Source organism: Sebastes fasciatus, chromosome 3, assembly GCF_043250625.1.
Source record: "Sebastes fasciatus isolate fSebFas1 chromosome 3, fSebFas1.pri, whole genome shotgun sequence".
Lineage (NCBI taxonomy): Eukaryota > Metazoa > Chordata > Actinopteri > Perciformes > Sebastidae > Sebastes > Sebastes fasciatus.
In genome coordinates, this window is record NC_133797.1 from 31,498,065 (window position 1) to 31,514,349 (window position 16,285).

The window sequence follows — 16,285 nt, forward strand, 5'->3', positions numbered from 1 at the left end:
AATTTGTGGAATTCCTATTTTGGATGCAAGGGAATGTAATAACCCCAAAATAGGACATTTGATTGACATTCCAGTTCCTCTTATTTTCGAGAGAAACCAGATATGAGTTTTGAAGTTGATCCAACTTTGGATGACGTAATGGGCGAGTGAACTTTTTCACATCAACTTTCTTTTCAATCTCAGTCTAGTTGACCGTTTTTGAACAACTGTTAAGGAATGCGTTCCCTCTTCTCATCAGGGTACCTACAGATCAAAAGCAACGGGCTGCCAACAAGAACACACACACAATTCATAATCAAATATTACTGGATGTCATATCACTGTGCTTTCATTTGAATTACATAATGGTTGATTATTATTGGATAAAGGTCCAACATGTTAGACGCCATATGCTGTGTTCACACTACGAGCAACACAGTGACAGTCTACAAGTCATTTTCCATGGAAGCCGGTGACATGAAGCTGCAAACTGACACCTGACACTTGGGCGAAACAAATTACAAATAAAGTTGAGCTGGTTTCAACTTTTTTCAGCGCTCCAATGACGCAGTGAAGCATCAACCAATCATATGTTTTTGTTTCACCCTATTCCGTTCAATCTAAAAAGCTAGTCCCCAGTGCTATTTAACGTCATAACCACGTCAACCAGCACTTGAGCAACACTTCAATGGCAACTCGGCAACAATATAGCTGGCCATGCTGGCCGTGTTGTTGCTTTTGTCGCTTGTAGTGTGAACGTAGCTAAAGGTTTTGACATTATCGCCAATGTACTATGACCGTAATACTTGGCTTATCGTGACCACCTGAAAAGTGATGCGACAAAAAGTCTCGTTTTCCACCCTAGTCCAGCACCAGTGCCACAAGTACAAATGAGAAATAATAGTTTGGTTGGGCCTTTGGAGATAGGAAGAAAGACAGTGAAATAGAATGTGAGTGGAATTGCTTGGTGAGTGGAGAGAGGAAGAAGAAAAGTAGGAGTCAGACTGAAGGAAGGAATAAATGAATGAGGGAGGGAGGGAGGGAGGTGAGGACAGAGTGGTTGGAGAACCAGAGGAAGTGATAAGTTGAGTACAGACAGACAGCCTAAATCCTCATCTCAATCAATCACATTTTCCCTTCCTCTCCTCTCAGTTTGTCTTATTGATTTCTTGTTTCTGCCAGTGTCCTGAAAGCCCGACTCAAATGACTACTCCGAGTTTGTGGGGCTCCATCTCCCAGTGAAAACTACTCCTTGGTAATTTGTTCTCACAGCGATATGAGGGAAGTTAAGGGATCACTGGGGTCTCCAGCAAATGATGCAGCATCCCATTCTCCTACGATGTCTTTTCATATAAAGTACTACTGTACATTTATCCATTATGTTTTAGGGGCAAAGTAGTGCTGGTCAAATTACACTGAGAGCCAATACAGGAAACAGTGTGGCATTGATCAGAGCTATTTTAAGTATTTTAGGGCAAGTCTAAAGCACAGTCACAAGTCATCATTTTTGTAATCACTGTAATTCATATATATCCCAAAGAATGGGTCAAAAAACACCAGACTTTTGCCCTGGAGATCGCTGTTCATACCCCGTGTGAAACCAGGAGTCAATGTTGATTTATTTGTCACGTAACTTCTGTATTTAAGTTACGCCATTTCTGTAGTTATTTTAACCCAAAGCACGATCTATTCCTAAACCTATGCATCTAGCTAGCGGAAATTTACGTGTTGCTGGATATTCGTAGTAAAACGCACGAAAAATGAATAACTTTTCATAAGATGTCATACGAACCGTTGTATGAGGATACGTTGATATAGTACAGTTAAAAGTAAGGATGAGGAGGTTGAGGTGGAGGAAGTCTTTGCCTACAGCTCTAGCTGCAGCATTTCATGCCTTTCGTCACGTTCGTAGTCATGTTAACATTTTTAACATTGAGTCATGACCGAGCTCTTTCCCTAACCTTAATCAAGTACAGTAGTTTTAGCTGTTTAACCTTAAAAGCTGAAACATGCTACTCGGGTCTACATGTAGGTGCACCGGGGGTCATTCAGTGACGTTCAAGCCTCTACGACCTAATACGGTTACCCATAACACCCTTCTCTGTGCAGGTGTGAAGGGATATTTATGTGCATCTCCGCAGAAGCATTATTCCAGCTCAATCAAGACCTTCACAACGCTTAATGTGTCATGCACAGATAATGTGAAAGCCATTGACAGGCCTATTTATTACTGAATGAAACAGTGTTGCATATGAATCTGTAGAAAATTCAGCTGATGTATTTAATTTATGTGGCTCCCTCCACCCACACAACACCAGCATCTGACTCACTTTTACACACACACATACTTAGACTACAGTACATACATACAGTGGTTGGTTGCTAAACGTGGGTGAGTCACCCTACATATATACAAGCACAATTAAAATCTCTGTCACAGCGTGATGTCATCAGCTGCCGTCCCCACTGACACTGTGTCTTTAAAGATCAACGTTCCTCTTGAAAACAGGCTCAGGGGTTCTTTCGGGAGTCTGTTTGTGTGCGGCGGGGGAGCTGACAGATCATTGATAATCAGTGTGTGCATGAGTGTGTGTGTGTGTGTGTGTGTGTGTGTGTGCATACACACATGCTCCGTAGTCATATACCTCAAACAAACACTCTTCCTTCAAGCCATTTCCAGCGATGTTTTATTTGTTGTGCTATGAGAGAGACATTTTTGCAAATCTTATTTCCATACTGCTTGTTATCTATCTGCTGTGCGAGTGTGTGTTTGATTCTTTTGCGAGTGACACGCCGGCATCTTCAACTTCTTTGGTTGCTCAAATAGATAATCAAAGTGTCTAAATTGAGACAGCGGAAAGGCTGAGATCAGAAGAATTTAAGGTACAAGTTAGTCATGTTTGTAAAACACCAAACTGTTTCAATGCTGCCTTACAGTATAAGACGGTTACAAAAGACAGCAGACAGCACTCTCGGAAATGGGACATGATGGCAATACAGTCCTGGATCCAACAGGTCTAAAAAAAAAAAAAAAAATCCTACAACCTGAGGTGAAGAATGAGTAAAATACCATGAGACTAAGACGAGACTTATGGTACATGTCCCCAGGGGCGTTTTTTATCGCCTCGCTTCCCAGCATTGGACGCTGATGGGCTGCCACTAGACAGAAGACGCTCGGTAGCTGATTGGACGAACGCTTTCCCTCGTTGGCTGCTGCTCCCAGCTTTCAAACTGGAACCGGAAACCAGTGGCTTGTTTGGAAACTTTCTTCTCTTATATCACGAAAATAGTTCGGAATGTGTTTCTGAAAACATTTTATGCAAGTTTTGCTGAATCTGTCTTTATTTTGGATTGACAACAATTAGTTTAAAAGTTTCTTGGGAGTTTCCAGAGGTGGCAGGTCGCGTCGGAAGCCCGTGATTTGCATAAAGTAGCCTAGACCTCAACTTTATACAAATGAGGAGCGGCCAACGTAAGGCACATCGCGCCACCACACCAGAATGCATTGCACGGCTGCTTACATAGACAATGAATGGGAAGCGTGGAAAGGACGGAGGCTGTTGGACATGTACCATCAGTCCTTTCATACCTGTAATTTGGTTCATTTAGACCCGGCCAAAGAGAGTAATGATACATGGTTGCCTTTTAGTTCTGGTTCGGTTTGTGCTCACACCATGGATGTATAATAAGAGCTGGATACTGAACCCCAAGATGGCACCTATTCATCCCAGTGAGAGTTGCTCGCCTGGTCACACGCCAAAAAAGTTTTCTAGCTTCCTGTTTTACCTCCGGGGTATGCAGCCCACTGAATATGTGCAGTAGTGTTTCTCCTGCTGGCCCCGACCGTGATCAGACCATAGACTTTACATTATAGTGACGTTCATAATAGAAAGAGTCAAATCAAACTTTGGTGACTGACAGCAATTTATGCAGCATTATCTGCCTTATGTGTTTATTTATGTTCTCTGGTGTCACAAAGAAAGAACTGATTATGAATATTAATAGTCAAGACTGCAACTGGACCTGGTGTATCATAAATAGTGACCAACAGGTAGAAACGGGACAGAAAGGAGCCGTTGATTGACCACACCAGCCCAAATGTTATTAGAAACTTTAATGAGTTGATTTTACCACCATCCCTGATGCAAAAGGAGGAGGATGCAGACTTTGCTTTTTCCATTCAGCTTATCTTGTTTTTCTTGCAGCGCTCTGATGCAACATATCCAAATTGTCTCTCCATTGACATTTCTGTCAGTTTGCCACTGTTTCAACAGGGCAAATAGAATAAGTTAATTAGTATGTCTAATTGCATTTGGTGGCTCAGCTTTGGGAATATCAAATCAAATTAGGATACTCAGTGTTCTTTTTCCATGGCACACGGTTTGCCTTGAGCTATGCTTTTTAGGATTTGTCTTTTGTCTTTGTCTCTATCTTTCTCAACGTCCCTTCCAGCTGTACGACGTCTTCGCTTTGTAGTCTACCCTCCTCTCTCTCATCATCCACCCACACTTTCTTTTCTTCTCTTTCCATTTTTGGATCTTATTCTCTCTTTCACTTCTTCTTCCCCATCTCACAACTTCTCAGCTCCGTCTCTTCATAAACTGTTTTGTCTCTTAAGTTCTGTGGCAACTAATGTAATAACTACCTGATAATGTAATAACTGGAAAACATGTTATAAAATGACCCGCTAAATGGGCCAAAAATAAATTAAAGCTGTTAATCCAATAAACAGCCAGTAATGGAATAACAACTTTGAATAAAATATTGCTTTTATTGTTGCCTGTTGATGATGTAACTGGTGGTTTTAAGCATTATGGGTATTTGAAAATCCATTTTCTTATTAAAGCATGAGTGGTATTACATTTTCTCAACCCATTAAGAGGGACATCATAGTACATTTTGACAAGTTGGCACATTTTCCAGCAGAATTTTTTTTCATTATTATTTCAGCCACCTGTTTTGCATTTTAAACAGTATATAAACATTTCATCAACGGTTTGTAACACATTATAATATAAGCAGATACGTTAATTGATGTAGTTGTCAACAGCTTGTGAAGCATCCACAACTGGATGCTGGTATATAAACAGGAAATTAATGACAATATAATATAACACAGTTTAAATACAGAGGTGTGGCCTCAAGTCACAAATTTGATGACTTTAGACTCGACTTGACAAAATCAAAAAAAACTTGCAACTCAACTTGGACCTTAACACCAATGGCTCATAACTTCTTCACTTGGACTTGAAAACATTTGATACCTTTCCTTCAAACCCAAAGATTAAAAAACATGTTATTTAAAAAGTGTGCCACAAATTAATTAATTTCCCTTCATTACCTGAATCAACTAACGTTAACGCTATTCATTCCCAGCAAGTCAACACTTGTCTTGTTTGAACCAATCCGACAGCATCTAATCAAATTTAATATATTAATACTCTGTTGTTAAAATGCCATTACATTTGGTGAAAAGCCAGGACTTGTTAAGGACTTAAAACTCAAAGTTTAGGACTTGTATTTTGTGAGTCTTGACTTGGACTTGCGACTTGAAACTTACTTGTGACTTCCAAAAAAAATGACATGGTCTCATCTCTGTTGTAATATATAAAACATGTCTTCATAGGAGAATTTATAATAATTTAAAATACCGTACATTATTAAACACTTGTCCTTATAATTACATTATTATGTGTCTTTTATGAGAGGTTTATATACTGCAGCTAAAAATGGTAAAATTTGAATCTTACAATCCAACTTTTCTGTGTCTCTCATGCTCCTCCTCTTCCTCTGTTCTCTCCTCTTTCATTTCCCCTCATCCTCTTTCCCCCCCTCATGCGTCCTTCTGTCTGTTCTGTGAAAAAACATAAGCCAGTCTGTCACTCTTTGGGTCAGTCTTTGTTCTGTCAGAAGCTATCCCAGAGATAAGTGTGACTGATCGCTGCAGGCCCGACCAGACAGACGGTGTATAATTGAGTGATAGGGACTAATGTAAGTGAATGGCTTAGAGGCGACTGTGATCCACGGCAGCGGCTGAAGCTCAGGCACCGAGGGAGGCTTTCTGTTAGGCCCTTGGTAATACTAGCAACAACAGCCACGCAGATTACAATCTGGACTACCTGGCTCTGTGTGTGTGTCTCAGGTTATCTTCTTTTTGTCTTCTTTCCATCCTGCGTCTCTTTTCTTCTCTGTTTCTTAGCTCTGTTTACCACTCTACTCCATCTCTCCTCCCCTCCACACACCTTTTTCCTCATCTCTCTCCCACTCTCTTTTCATCTGTCTCCCCCCCCCTCCCTCTCTCTCTCTCCGTTATCTTAGCTCTTTAATTAACGTGACATGCTGTGAAGTGAGATACTAAATAATGCAGGCTTTTCCAGTGACATTGAATCAGCCATAGTGATTAGTGGCCACACACAACACACACACACACACACACCAAGAAAGAGGCCCTTTTTTTAACGGTGATCTACCTTTTTAATATTCATTTTGCAGCAAAAAATGTGGCATCATTAGACAAATATGCACATGACTTCTATGTTGAGTGTTTCCTAGCATGCATTTTAAATGGAATTAGTATTTAGGTTACAGTAAAATATACAGTGCAGTATATAGGGGTTGTGTTAGTATTGTAAGTGGGTTCAAAAATGTAATTATATTGGTTAAAAACACAAGTTAAACTTAAATTAACGTTGCTTAAATGAATACTCTGAACAATGAAATGTTTAAATATTCATAATTTTAATAATATATATAAATTAAGTAGAAAATGGTAATGGTCCCTTGAAAACTAAACTTTAAATAGAACTGAGATCTAATATCCAAAACAAAATAAAACAGTAATTTCCCGGGGTATTGGGTAGATGCACAAAGTGCTTGAATATGATGCCTTTTTCTACTGTATTGCTTAGTTCCCATATCCACTGTAGTAGTGCAAATCACAGTGCAGAGGACTTAATTTGTGCAGGGAGAGATCTAGGTTATCCCAAAGCAATTGTTTCAGACCAAACCAAGTGGAAAATCCAGTGTGGGTTTAGTTGTTTGCTGCCTTGGCTGCAGGGATGCTAAGAGCTCTGGGTCCCAGCGTTCTTCTGCCCCTACCCCCCTCGTCTTTTTTTAATCAGATGGCTTGTTCAGGAGAGGAGGGGATTAAGACTGCTGCCGCTGCCACTGCTGATGACTCTGTCCAGTTTTGGAAAGCCCACAAACACATGCACGAATGCACGACACAGGCACACACAGCTGCAAAGCATGCACACACACACACAAACAGACGCTTATAGAAGCAATTCAGCACAGGCAGTCAGCGGTAAAGTACACATGCATGCACATACAGAGGCATCAACATATGCATGAGCTAGTCCATATGCATGCACATACAGCGCAGGCCCGCCCACACATTCATTCATGCAAAAATTCACACATCTATGCATCGTCTCCGCTCACTTCTCAGCGTCTCTCACTCAACATTGTCAGTTTCTGGACAGCAGCAGTGATCTGCCATGTCTCATCGCGCCATGTGATTTGAGCTGTGAGATTTCTGACACAGACTGACGCCTGTCTCTTCTGATGCCAGACACTCACACCAGGCGCTGCAGATGGCAGAGAGATAGCTAGACAGACACAGAGACAGAGAGAGGGACAGAAAGAAAAAGGCGAAAACATCTGACTGATGGAAAGGGGAAGGAAAGACGATGGGGGGCAGAGGGGATAGTAAAACCTGATTGATGAGATGAATGAGAAGGAAGCGAAAGGGGAGTCAAAGAGAAGGGAAACTCGGATTTAAGGAAGAAATATATAGAATGTTTAGGAAACTGCCAAAAAGTTAAAGTGACAAGAGCTCCGAAGAGAACAAAGACAAGGAAGTAAAAAGACTAGAGGGAGAGACGGAGAGAGTCTAAGAAAGGAAGTGAGGTAAAGATGAAAGAGACACTGAGTTGACCCAACACTGTGTGCAGCGTAGCCAGCACATCAGTCTCCTCCCACATTAATCTCCCCATCATCCATCAATCCCTCGCTCCATCCTTCCACCCCTTCCACGTTAAAGCCATTCATTCCTTTTCATCAATATGAAATCATGCCGATTTCACTCACATTTGGAAGAAATCCGGTATTGAAGTCTGCTTTGTCGATTGTGTAACGGCCAAAAAAAACTAAAGCAGGGGAAAAGAAATGAGGCCGTTGCTTACTTGGGAGATAAAAAAGGAACTTTAGAAGCCGACTGATGCTTTAATGCTAAATGTTTGCCATAAGTTGCAATTCATCAGCTACTTTGTGAACTCTCTCAAACGCACACACACCGAAACACACCTCCGGCAACGAGTGTATGGTCCTAATGAAGCGAGGAGAGGAGAGGCAGCTGCAGAACTGGAGTGTAAGGCCCAGAGGGAACTCACACACTTCAAGTCTGCGTGTGTGTGTTGGCGCGTCTGTGTGTGTGTGTTGGCGCGTCTGTGTGTGTGTGTGCGCACAGACTATATAATATCTGAAACTCTCTTAATTTGGAACAAGTCTAATGACTGCATTTTCTTTTTACCTCCTTTGTTTCTCTCCCCAGGTTGTGAGGGCCTGTTTCTATCGTCCTGTTGTACAGTGAGGCAGTGAGCTCACGGTGGATACAGCATGCATGTGTCGACATACCCCATGATGCACTCTGCCAGTCCGGGCCTGCTCCTCCTCAGCTTCCTCTTCCTCGCTGATGCCGACTGTGAGTCCTTTCACACTGTTAGACCTGTATACTTATATTCTCACTCACTCACACACCTACTCACAGATACAGACATGCATAAATAGAAGGGCTGTCAAAGTGAACGCGATGATAACACATTAACACGTTATCATGTCATACTAGCTTGTTGTGAAGGAGGCTAAATAGCGCTCCAACCTTACTTGCTAAATTTTGACAATAAGGGGTTCCTTGACTTCTGACCTCAAGATATGTGACTGAAAATGGGTTCTATGGGTACCCACGAGTCTCCCCTTTACAGACACTTTTTAAGGAAGTCAAGTCAAGTTTTAGTCAAATCATCACACTGACACACTGACAGCTGTTGATGCCTGTTGTGCTTGAGTTTGCCATGTTATGATTTGAGCATATTGTTATGCTAAATGCAGTACCTGTGAGGGTTTCTGGACAATATTTGTCATTGTTTTGTGTTGTTAATGATTTCCAATATTAAATTTATACATACATTTGCATAGAGCAAGCATATTCCACTTGTCCACAGTATTAAATACTTGACAAATCTCCCTTTAAGGTACATTTTGAACAGATAAAAAATGTGTGATTCATTTGCGATTAATCGTGATTAACTAACGCGATTAACGCAATTAAATCTAAATAAAATTTTAATCAATTGACAGCCCTAATAAATAGAAACAGTTTTATATATACAGTATACAGTATATGTTTCTTTTGAATGCACATGTACACAAGCACACGCAGGGTTGCAATGACCTGATTTTCTCTTACAAACCACTCCACTCCTGATATCACATCCCTACTGTATGTGTGTGTTTATCTGGGTGTGCGTGTGCGTGCGTGCATGTGTGTGTTGGGTAGCAGGTTTGATATGAGGCCAGCTGTTTTTGTCCATCCCAGTATTAGTTGGCATGCATAGACAGACCACATATGGCAAATCAGATAATTTTTCCACTGCTTGTGCGATTGTGTTCATACGGCGTGTGTGTGTGTGCGTGCGTGCGTGCGTGCGTGCGTGCGTGCGTGCGTGCGTGCGTGCGTGCGTGCGTGCGTGCGTGCGTGCGTGCGTGCGTGATCCCTGATTGTGGCTAGTCCAATGTATTTCTCAGAAATATTAGTATTCTGGTTATGAGTCGTATGCTCAATGCTCATTTCAATTACGGCTGCAACTACTTATTATTTTCCGTTATTGATTAATCTGTCAACTGTTTCTTCTATTAATCGTTATGTCTATAAAATGTCAGAAAGTAGTGACGTCACCTCGTCGCTCTGGGAGATGGTGATGGACATTTTTCTGTTACCATTCCCCAGAGCCTATAAGGTGAAGTCTTCAGATTGCTTGTTTTGTCCAACCAACAGTCCAAAACCAAAGATATTCTGTTTGGAAAATGCAATATTTTAAGATAGTTTCAACATTAAAATGCATTTGATAACGCACGTGTAAACATACTTCGTAGGGGTGGGAATCACCAGAGGCCCCACGATACAATATTATCACGACACTTAAGTCATGATACGATCTTAGTGCGATTTTAAACATTTTGCAATATGCTGACTATTGCAATATATTGCAATTTATTACCTTTTTTTCAACACAATTATGCAGGTTGTAAACATCTGTTTTATTTAATAAGATACAGTTTCCACTCTGTTCATCTCAGAGTTTTCATTCACATATCTTGAGGTCAGAGGTCATGGGACCCCTGGCCATGGCAGTTTTTCCTCACCAAAATTTTGCGTAACTTTGGCGCATTATTTAGCGTTCCTCCAAGCTAACATGACACGGTTGGTACCAATCGATTCCTTAGGTTTTCTAGTTTCATATGAGCCGCTTACAACCTTTGAAAGACAGAATAGCAATGGGCAGGGCGCCTGGGTTAGCTCAGTTGGTAGAGCGGGCGTCCATGTATTAAGGCTTGGTCCTGACCGCGGCGGCCCGGGTTCGAATCTGGCCTGTGGCCCTTTCCGCATCCACTCTCTCTCTCCCCCCTTTCAAGACTCTATCCACTGTCCTGTCATAAAAATGGAAAAATGCCCCCAAAAAAATAACTTTAAAAAAAAAAAAGAATAGCAATGGGCAGGCCGGTGGATTGTTAAGAGGTTAATAGATTTTATCATAAAAGATCAATACTTGACGTCCCTGTGTTGATAGAATATTGCCACGCAAAACTTTGCGATACTATACTGTATTGATTTTTTCCACCAGCCCTAATACTTAGTATGGGTGTCAACCTGTATAAGAAAAAGTCTTGGCCAGGCATGACTTCTCTGCCAATTTGTCAGGTTGACAAATGCGGCTTTGAATCTCCCAGCAGCGGTGATGAAAGCGTCTGATTTGGGGTGAGACTAAGGATAAAAGATATGAAGACAGAAGGAGAGTGTGGGAGGACAAAGAGATGGGATAGACTGAAAGAGAATAATGGAAGAGACAGAGGAGGAGGTCATTCAAGCTCACCACGCAGACTGTTAAACATCTGGGAGTTATTCTGTCAGAGACCACTGCTGTCTAGTCGAATTTTGATTTGCATATTTGTTTTAGAAAATGCTTGTTGCGTAAGTGTAAATATCTCATAGTGAGTATGGTAAAAAAAGGATGTTTGTAAACCAGATAAAACATACAGCATCTGCGTTACAGTCTGTGTTTTGGAAGGAAAATGCAGCGTAGCTCCAAGCTTGAGGTTGCACAGTACAATGCTGAACATATATCATCGCCATCCTGTAACACACACACACACACACACATACACAGAAGTATAGGCTTGAGGCAGCCATCCCAGGCCTGCAATGTTTTAAAAGTACAGCGTCACACAGAGCCCAGTAAAAGCACACACATCCACAAACCACTCTTGTTTTCCTTTCAGCCTCCTGCCCTCTCGTCCCCTGTGTAAGTCCCAGGGTCGGCCAGTAAAGGCCCAGTCATCCATCAAAACGATGATGCTCCCGGACTTCCTCTATGGCGGTTCGGGGAGCAGCACAGACACACACAGAGGGTGGAAAGCATTCGTACTTTGTCTCCTCTGTCTATATTTTTCTTTTTCCCCGTGCCCTCGTCTCATTCGCTGTGACTTTCTCCATTGCTCTTTTCCTGCTTGCTCGCTGCCTCTTCTCTGCACATCCATATAATCTGGTGAGAAAGGAGGGACAGAGGGCTTGAGGGGGGAAAGGGAGGAAAGGCTGTTCTTCTCTCTTTTTATCTCATTGTGTATGACGTACAATGCCTCTTTTAATATCAACAGTGGGGACTCAGAGATTTGAATGTTGAGAGCTCAAACAGAGGCTGCTGGGACACTGACATCTTTGTTGCTCGTCGCGTGTCTACATGTTTTGAAATGTTAAATGCACTCTGCAAACTTGCTTTCAGTTGTACTTATCTTCACTCAAACTTAGTGCCAAATGAGTGGAATACATTTAATGCATAATAGGGTTTGACAAAATAGTTTTCCTCCTCTACGTCTGGAGAGAGGCATAATTTTTTATTAATCTTCATCAACACACACGCTTGCTACACAAGTTCCACCCATACACACACTAGTGGACTGAGGGTATTAAGATGCAATCAGATGGAATAGTATCCCATGTGTATAGTTGGAAACCTCGCATGACACAGCACCATATGTGCTTTTCTGCACACAAGCGCTGGTGTGACACTACAAGCAGCGCGCTGAGCTTTGCGTGTGTGATTGCATTTTTTATTTATTTTTTTAATTCCTCTTTTACTAGCTCTTTCTCTCCGCCTCTTTCTACCTCGCCACCATTTTTGTTACTCAGTGTGTTTGTGTGCGCGTGCGTGCATATGACATCTATCTGGTGGATTAAGAGTAATGCCCTGATCCCGTCGCAAACTGGGCCACCGCTCCATGTTCGCAGCGAGATGCCCCTGCGCGAGAAGCTGCATCTCTCCGCGTGTCATTCAGGGCGACGGGAAACAATGGCAACAACAGGGTTCTTTCTGCTGACCCTCGTTTGCCCCCAAACCAACAAGCTGTCGTCTTTCCCCTCGCAGCTCGGATGTAACAGTAAAAATTCCAGCTGATCTACAACTCTGTGTGTGTGTGTGTCTGTGTGTGTGTGTAAAACAGAACACAACAAAACAGCTCCTACAGTAAGGAAAGCAATGCTGAGTTGCAGCCCTGTAGTGAGGTTTAGTAAGCAGACTACACGTGGTTTAGGATTGTGCCCAGGGAGGCTCTTGGTAATGTGAATCTCTTTTTTACATCACATCATTGTGTGTTGTAAAAGCTGTGCATTTCCAATTACTTTTTTTTCCATCAAGCTTGATGGAAAAAAAACAGGGACATCATTTAAAACACATTTTTTCTCAGTTGATATTTTCACACGACATATTTAGGCCTGAGTAGAACATTGGAAAGACAGAACTTGCTCATGTGCTGACTGATTGACCTGTCAACATTCGTCCATATTGCCGGAACTCACATTGCCTTGAGGTTGACTGGAATCTGAAAGGCGGTTGGGTCAATCTCCCAAATTGACAGCACCGCTACTTTTGCTCACTTTAGGAGCCCTTGAGCACCGAGAGCTTCGACAGGAGCCGTCTTTGGTTACCTGCAAGTATTTCATTCAGCTTTCCCTCAGGTTCTAAGTTCAAAGGTTGAAGTTACTATAAAAAGCAACTTGTCCTTCCGCAAATGTTTTTCTCAGTTTAGATTTGACATTTCGCATTACATCAGCTAATAGTTCATTTAAAAAAAATATATTCTGTGTTATTTAGTTTTAGCTGAAGTTGTAGTATGTTTAGGGCCAGTTGTAATGTGCATTGTACCCTGTAACAAGTTCTGCACCTGCACACAAAGCTATACCCAAAGTATAGCTTATTTTTCATATTTGATGCATCTGATACACTTTATTAAGGTACCATACTTACCATACAGCAGTGGGTCCCAACCTTTTTCTTTAAGGGACCCCTTTTCTAACAATTTTTAACAATCATAGATACTTAATAGGTTTCTTTATTGACAAATTCTATGTTTTCTTCTGCCTTAAGCTTGGCAATTGTTCTATTAGCTCTTTGGTTTTAACTGCGTACTTTTCCAGTGCAGAATGAGGCTGTTTTGCAGAGAAGGAAAACACTGTGAATATAGCTTGTGTTCAGGTCTTCACCGCCCTCTTATCCTGTTTACATTTTAAATAATAATCAAGACTTTAAAAATAACAATTTAGATTATTTTTCTTCACAGAAATGAATGAAATGCTGAGTTATAGTCCAGATTTATATTTTATTAAAAAGTTGTCTTACAACCCTTAAAATCGAGAAGGTCTCGCCAGCCTCCGTTAATCTTTGGCGACCCTTAGTGGGGTCGGGACCCCCAGGTTGGGAACCAGTGCCATACAGGATACAGTACATGGTTTGAGGCGAATTTGTGTTGCATGACTTCGGGTATGTAAATAAATCTGCTCAAGACTTGACATTTGTTCCGTTGGATGAAATCACTCGCTGGCAAGAATATAAGAAGGCAGAGAAGCTGTAATACCGTAGTGTGTTTGTGCATCAGTGAGGGTTTATGTTTAGTGCCACATGTATGTGTGTGTCCCTGTGAGTATGTTTCTACTTGTCTGTTTTATATGTATATGTATGCAAGCCCGTGTAGTGCTTAGATTAGACAAGAGATTAGATTGCGATAAGTATCCGGTTTCGTGCGAGCTTCATGGCTTCTTGTTGCTGATGGATGAGGCACCGTCAGGATTCACTGGCATGAGATGAAGAGGCAGGGTCACAAAAGTAAAAGGTTTCTACCCAGGGGGGAATAGTTAAGGGTGTGAAACAGTTATTTTCTTAGATGGATTGTGTTTCCTGTCTGTGATTGATTGGTTTTGCTTGACTCACTGAACGTGCAAAGAAAAGGCACGATCCTGGTTGACATTATTGCCCAACCGCTGTACAAAATGTCAACATCTGCTCTCGGCAGTTCAGACCATGATGGAGGCACTGGGTGATTTCTCCTGTGGACTGGGAAGTGATGATCAAATGACCAAAAGGTCTTCAGTGTTACACTGGTCAACAAGCTTAAGTCTTAAGGGGTCATTTCTGCATTTCTTTTCTACCATTTCATTTTTTTTTTTTTTTTTAACCTTTATTTACCCAGGGAAAACCCATTGAGACTGAGGTCTCATTTTCGATAGTGCCCTGGTTACATATCATACATACAATAAATTCATAATCACATAACAATAAAATTAAAAATAAAATAAAAAATCATTTTGACATATCATACATACAGTGTTTTAAAATCATAAAATAATTTAAAAAAACATCAGCCATCAATAATCAATTGTAACATATAAATAACAATACATTCAAACTAAAAGACATTATGGTATCACTATTTAAAGCATTCACAGACCTTGACATCAAATTCATTTAACAAAAGGTTTGAATTTACCCAAAGAAACTGATGGTTTCAACTTGATGGTCTCTTGAAACGTATTCCAGGCTCTATATACCTCAACATTTTAGGAAATATACTAATACACTTTAATGCAGAGAATTAATTTAGATGAGCAGATCGATATCTGCCAGCAGCAACTTAGCTTAGTTTAGCATAAAAACTAGAAACGGGAGGAAACCTCTTGCCTCGCTCTGTCCAAAGTTCATTATTTAACACGTTATATATCTTGTTTGTTTAAACTGACTGTACAAAAAACATAAGTGTAAAAATTGCTTGTAAATATTAAACAAATGGGATATAATGTCTGAGGATTAGAGATGCAGGAGGGAACCCAAAGACAGTATTTGTACCCTGATGGTGTACAGCTTATATTTGATAAAGGAGGAGGGCATAGGGACTCACTTTTCCTAATTCTGGGGTCAGGCCAGGAAATGTCATTAAAACGAATTTAGGAAGTTTTCTCTGCTGTTAAACTAATAAACGGGTCATTTTTTACCCTTAAGACATCAGGAGGGTTAACATGGTCGGACAGTTGTTTATTAAAAAAAAATAAGAGAAAGAAATCTGCTGTGACACTGCGGGAAAAGTCGACAATGATGTTGAGTAAGGAATACAAGAAAATGAGCATAACTCTAATCGCACTGAAATTGTCCTTTAATTTCCTTATTTCTAATTAGCATGCCACTTATCAACAAAACTAATTTCAGTCATTATCTAAATAATTCATGGTCATAATTTATTGCATTGTGTTAAAAAAACTCAGCTCTGGTGATGATGTGGCAGCTCACGCTCATCCGGAATATGACATTAAAACCTTAAAAATAAAACGTTAAATGCTTGACGACCTCCTTCCATCAACTCCTCCAGTGCAAATATCTCTCCCATAGAAGGCGACAGAAATGGGTCACATCACAAACATTTGCAGAAGTCGTATATACACACAAAATTAAAATGCTGGTCACAGTTATGTTATTATTTCAAATGTTTGCTGCCGGCGCTGACTTTAGGAGTCGCCTGCTGTTGATATTCTGTGTAGAGGGCACAGAATATACCTTCAAAATCAGTAATCTCATACTCAGCTGTAACACAGCGACCCTTTTGGACTCCATCAAAACGTTCTCCATTATCATCTATGAATGTAAATCCATTCGTGAGGCAGATAGGAGAGAAGGAAAGTCCACGTTGATGCAAAAGGAGAATGAAG

The 16,285-nt window shown here is 40.9% G+C and overlaps 1 protein-coding gene across 4 annotated transcripts in view; it reads left to right on the forward strand.

The window, feature by feature from the left end:
• Positions 1–16,285, forward strand: part of ptprdb (protein tyrosine phosphatase receptor type Db) — a 229,609-nt gene that overhangs the window by 148,314 nt on the left and 65,010 nt on the right. For all 4 annotated transcript variants that reach the window (XM_074630242.1, XM_074630243.1, XM_074630244.1 and 1 more), the window contains one exon: positions 8,534–8,683. In XM_074630242.1, coding sequence (XP_074486343.1) covers positions 8,599–8,683 — 85 coding nt within the window. In that variant the 5' untranslated portion in view covers positions 8,534–8,598. The remainder of the gene's footprint in view (positions 1–8,533; positions 8,684–16,285) is intronic.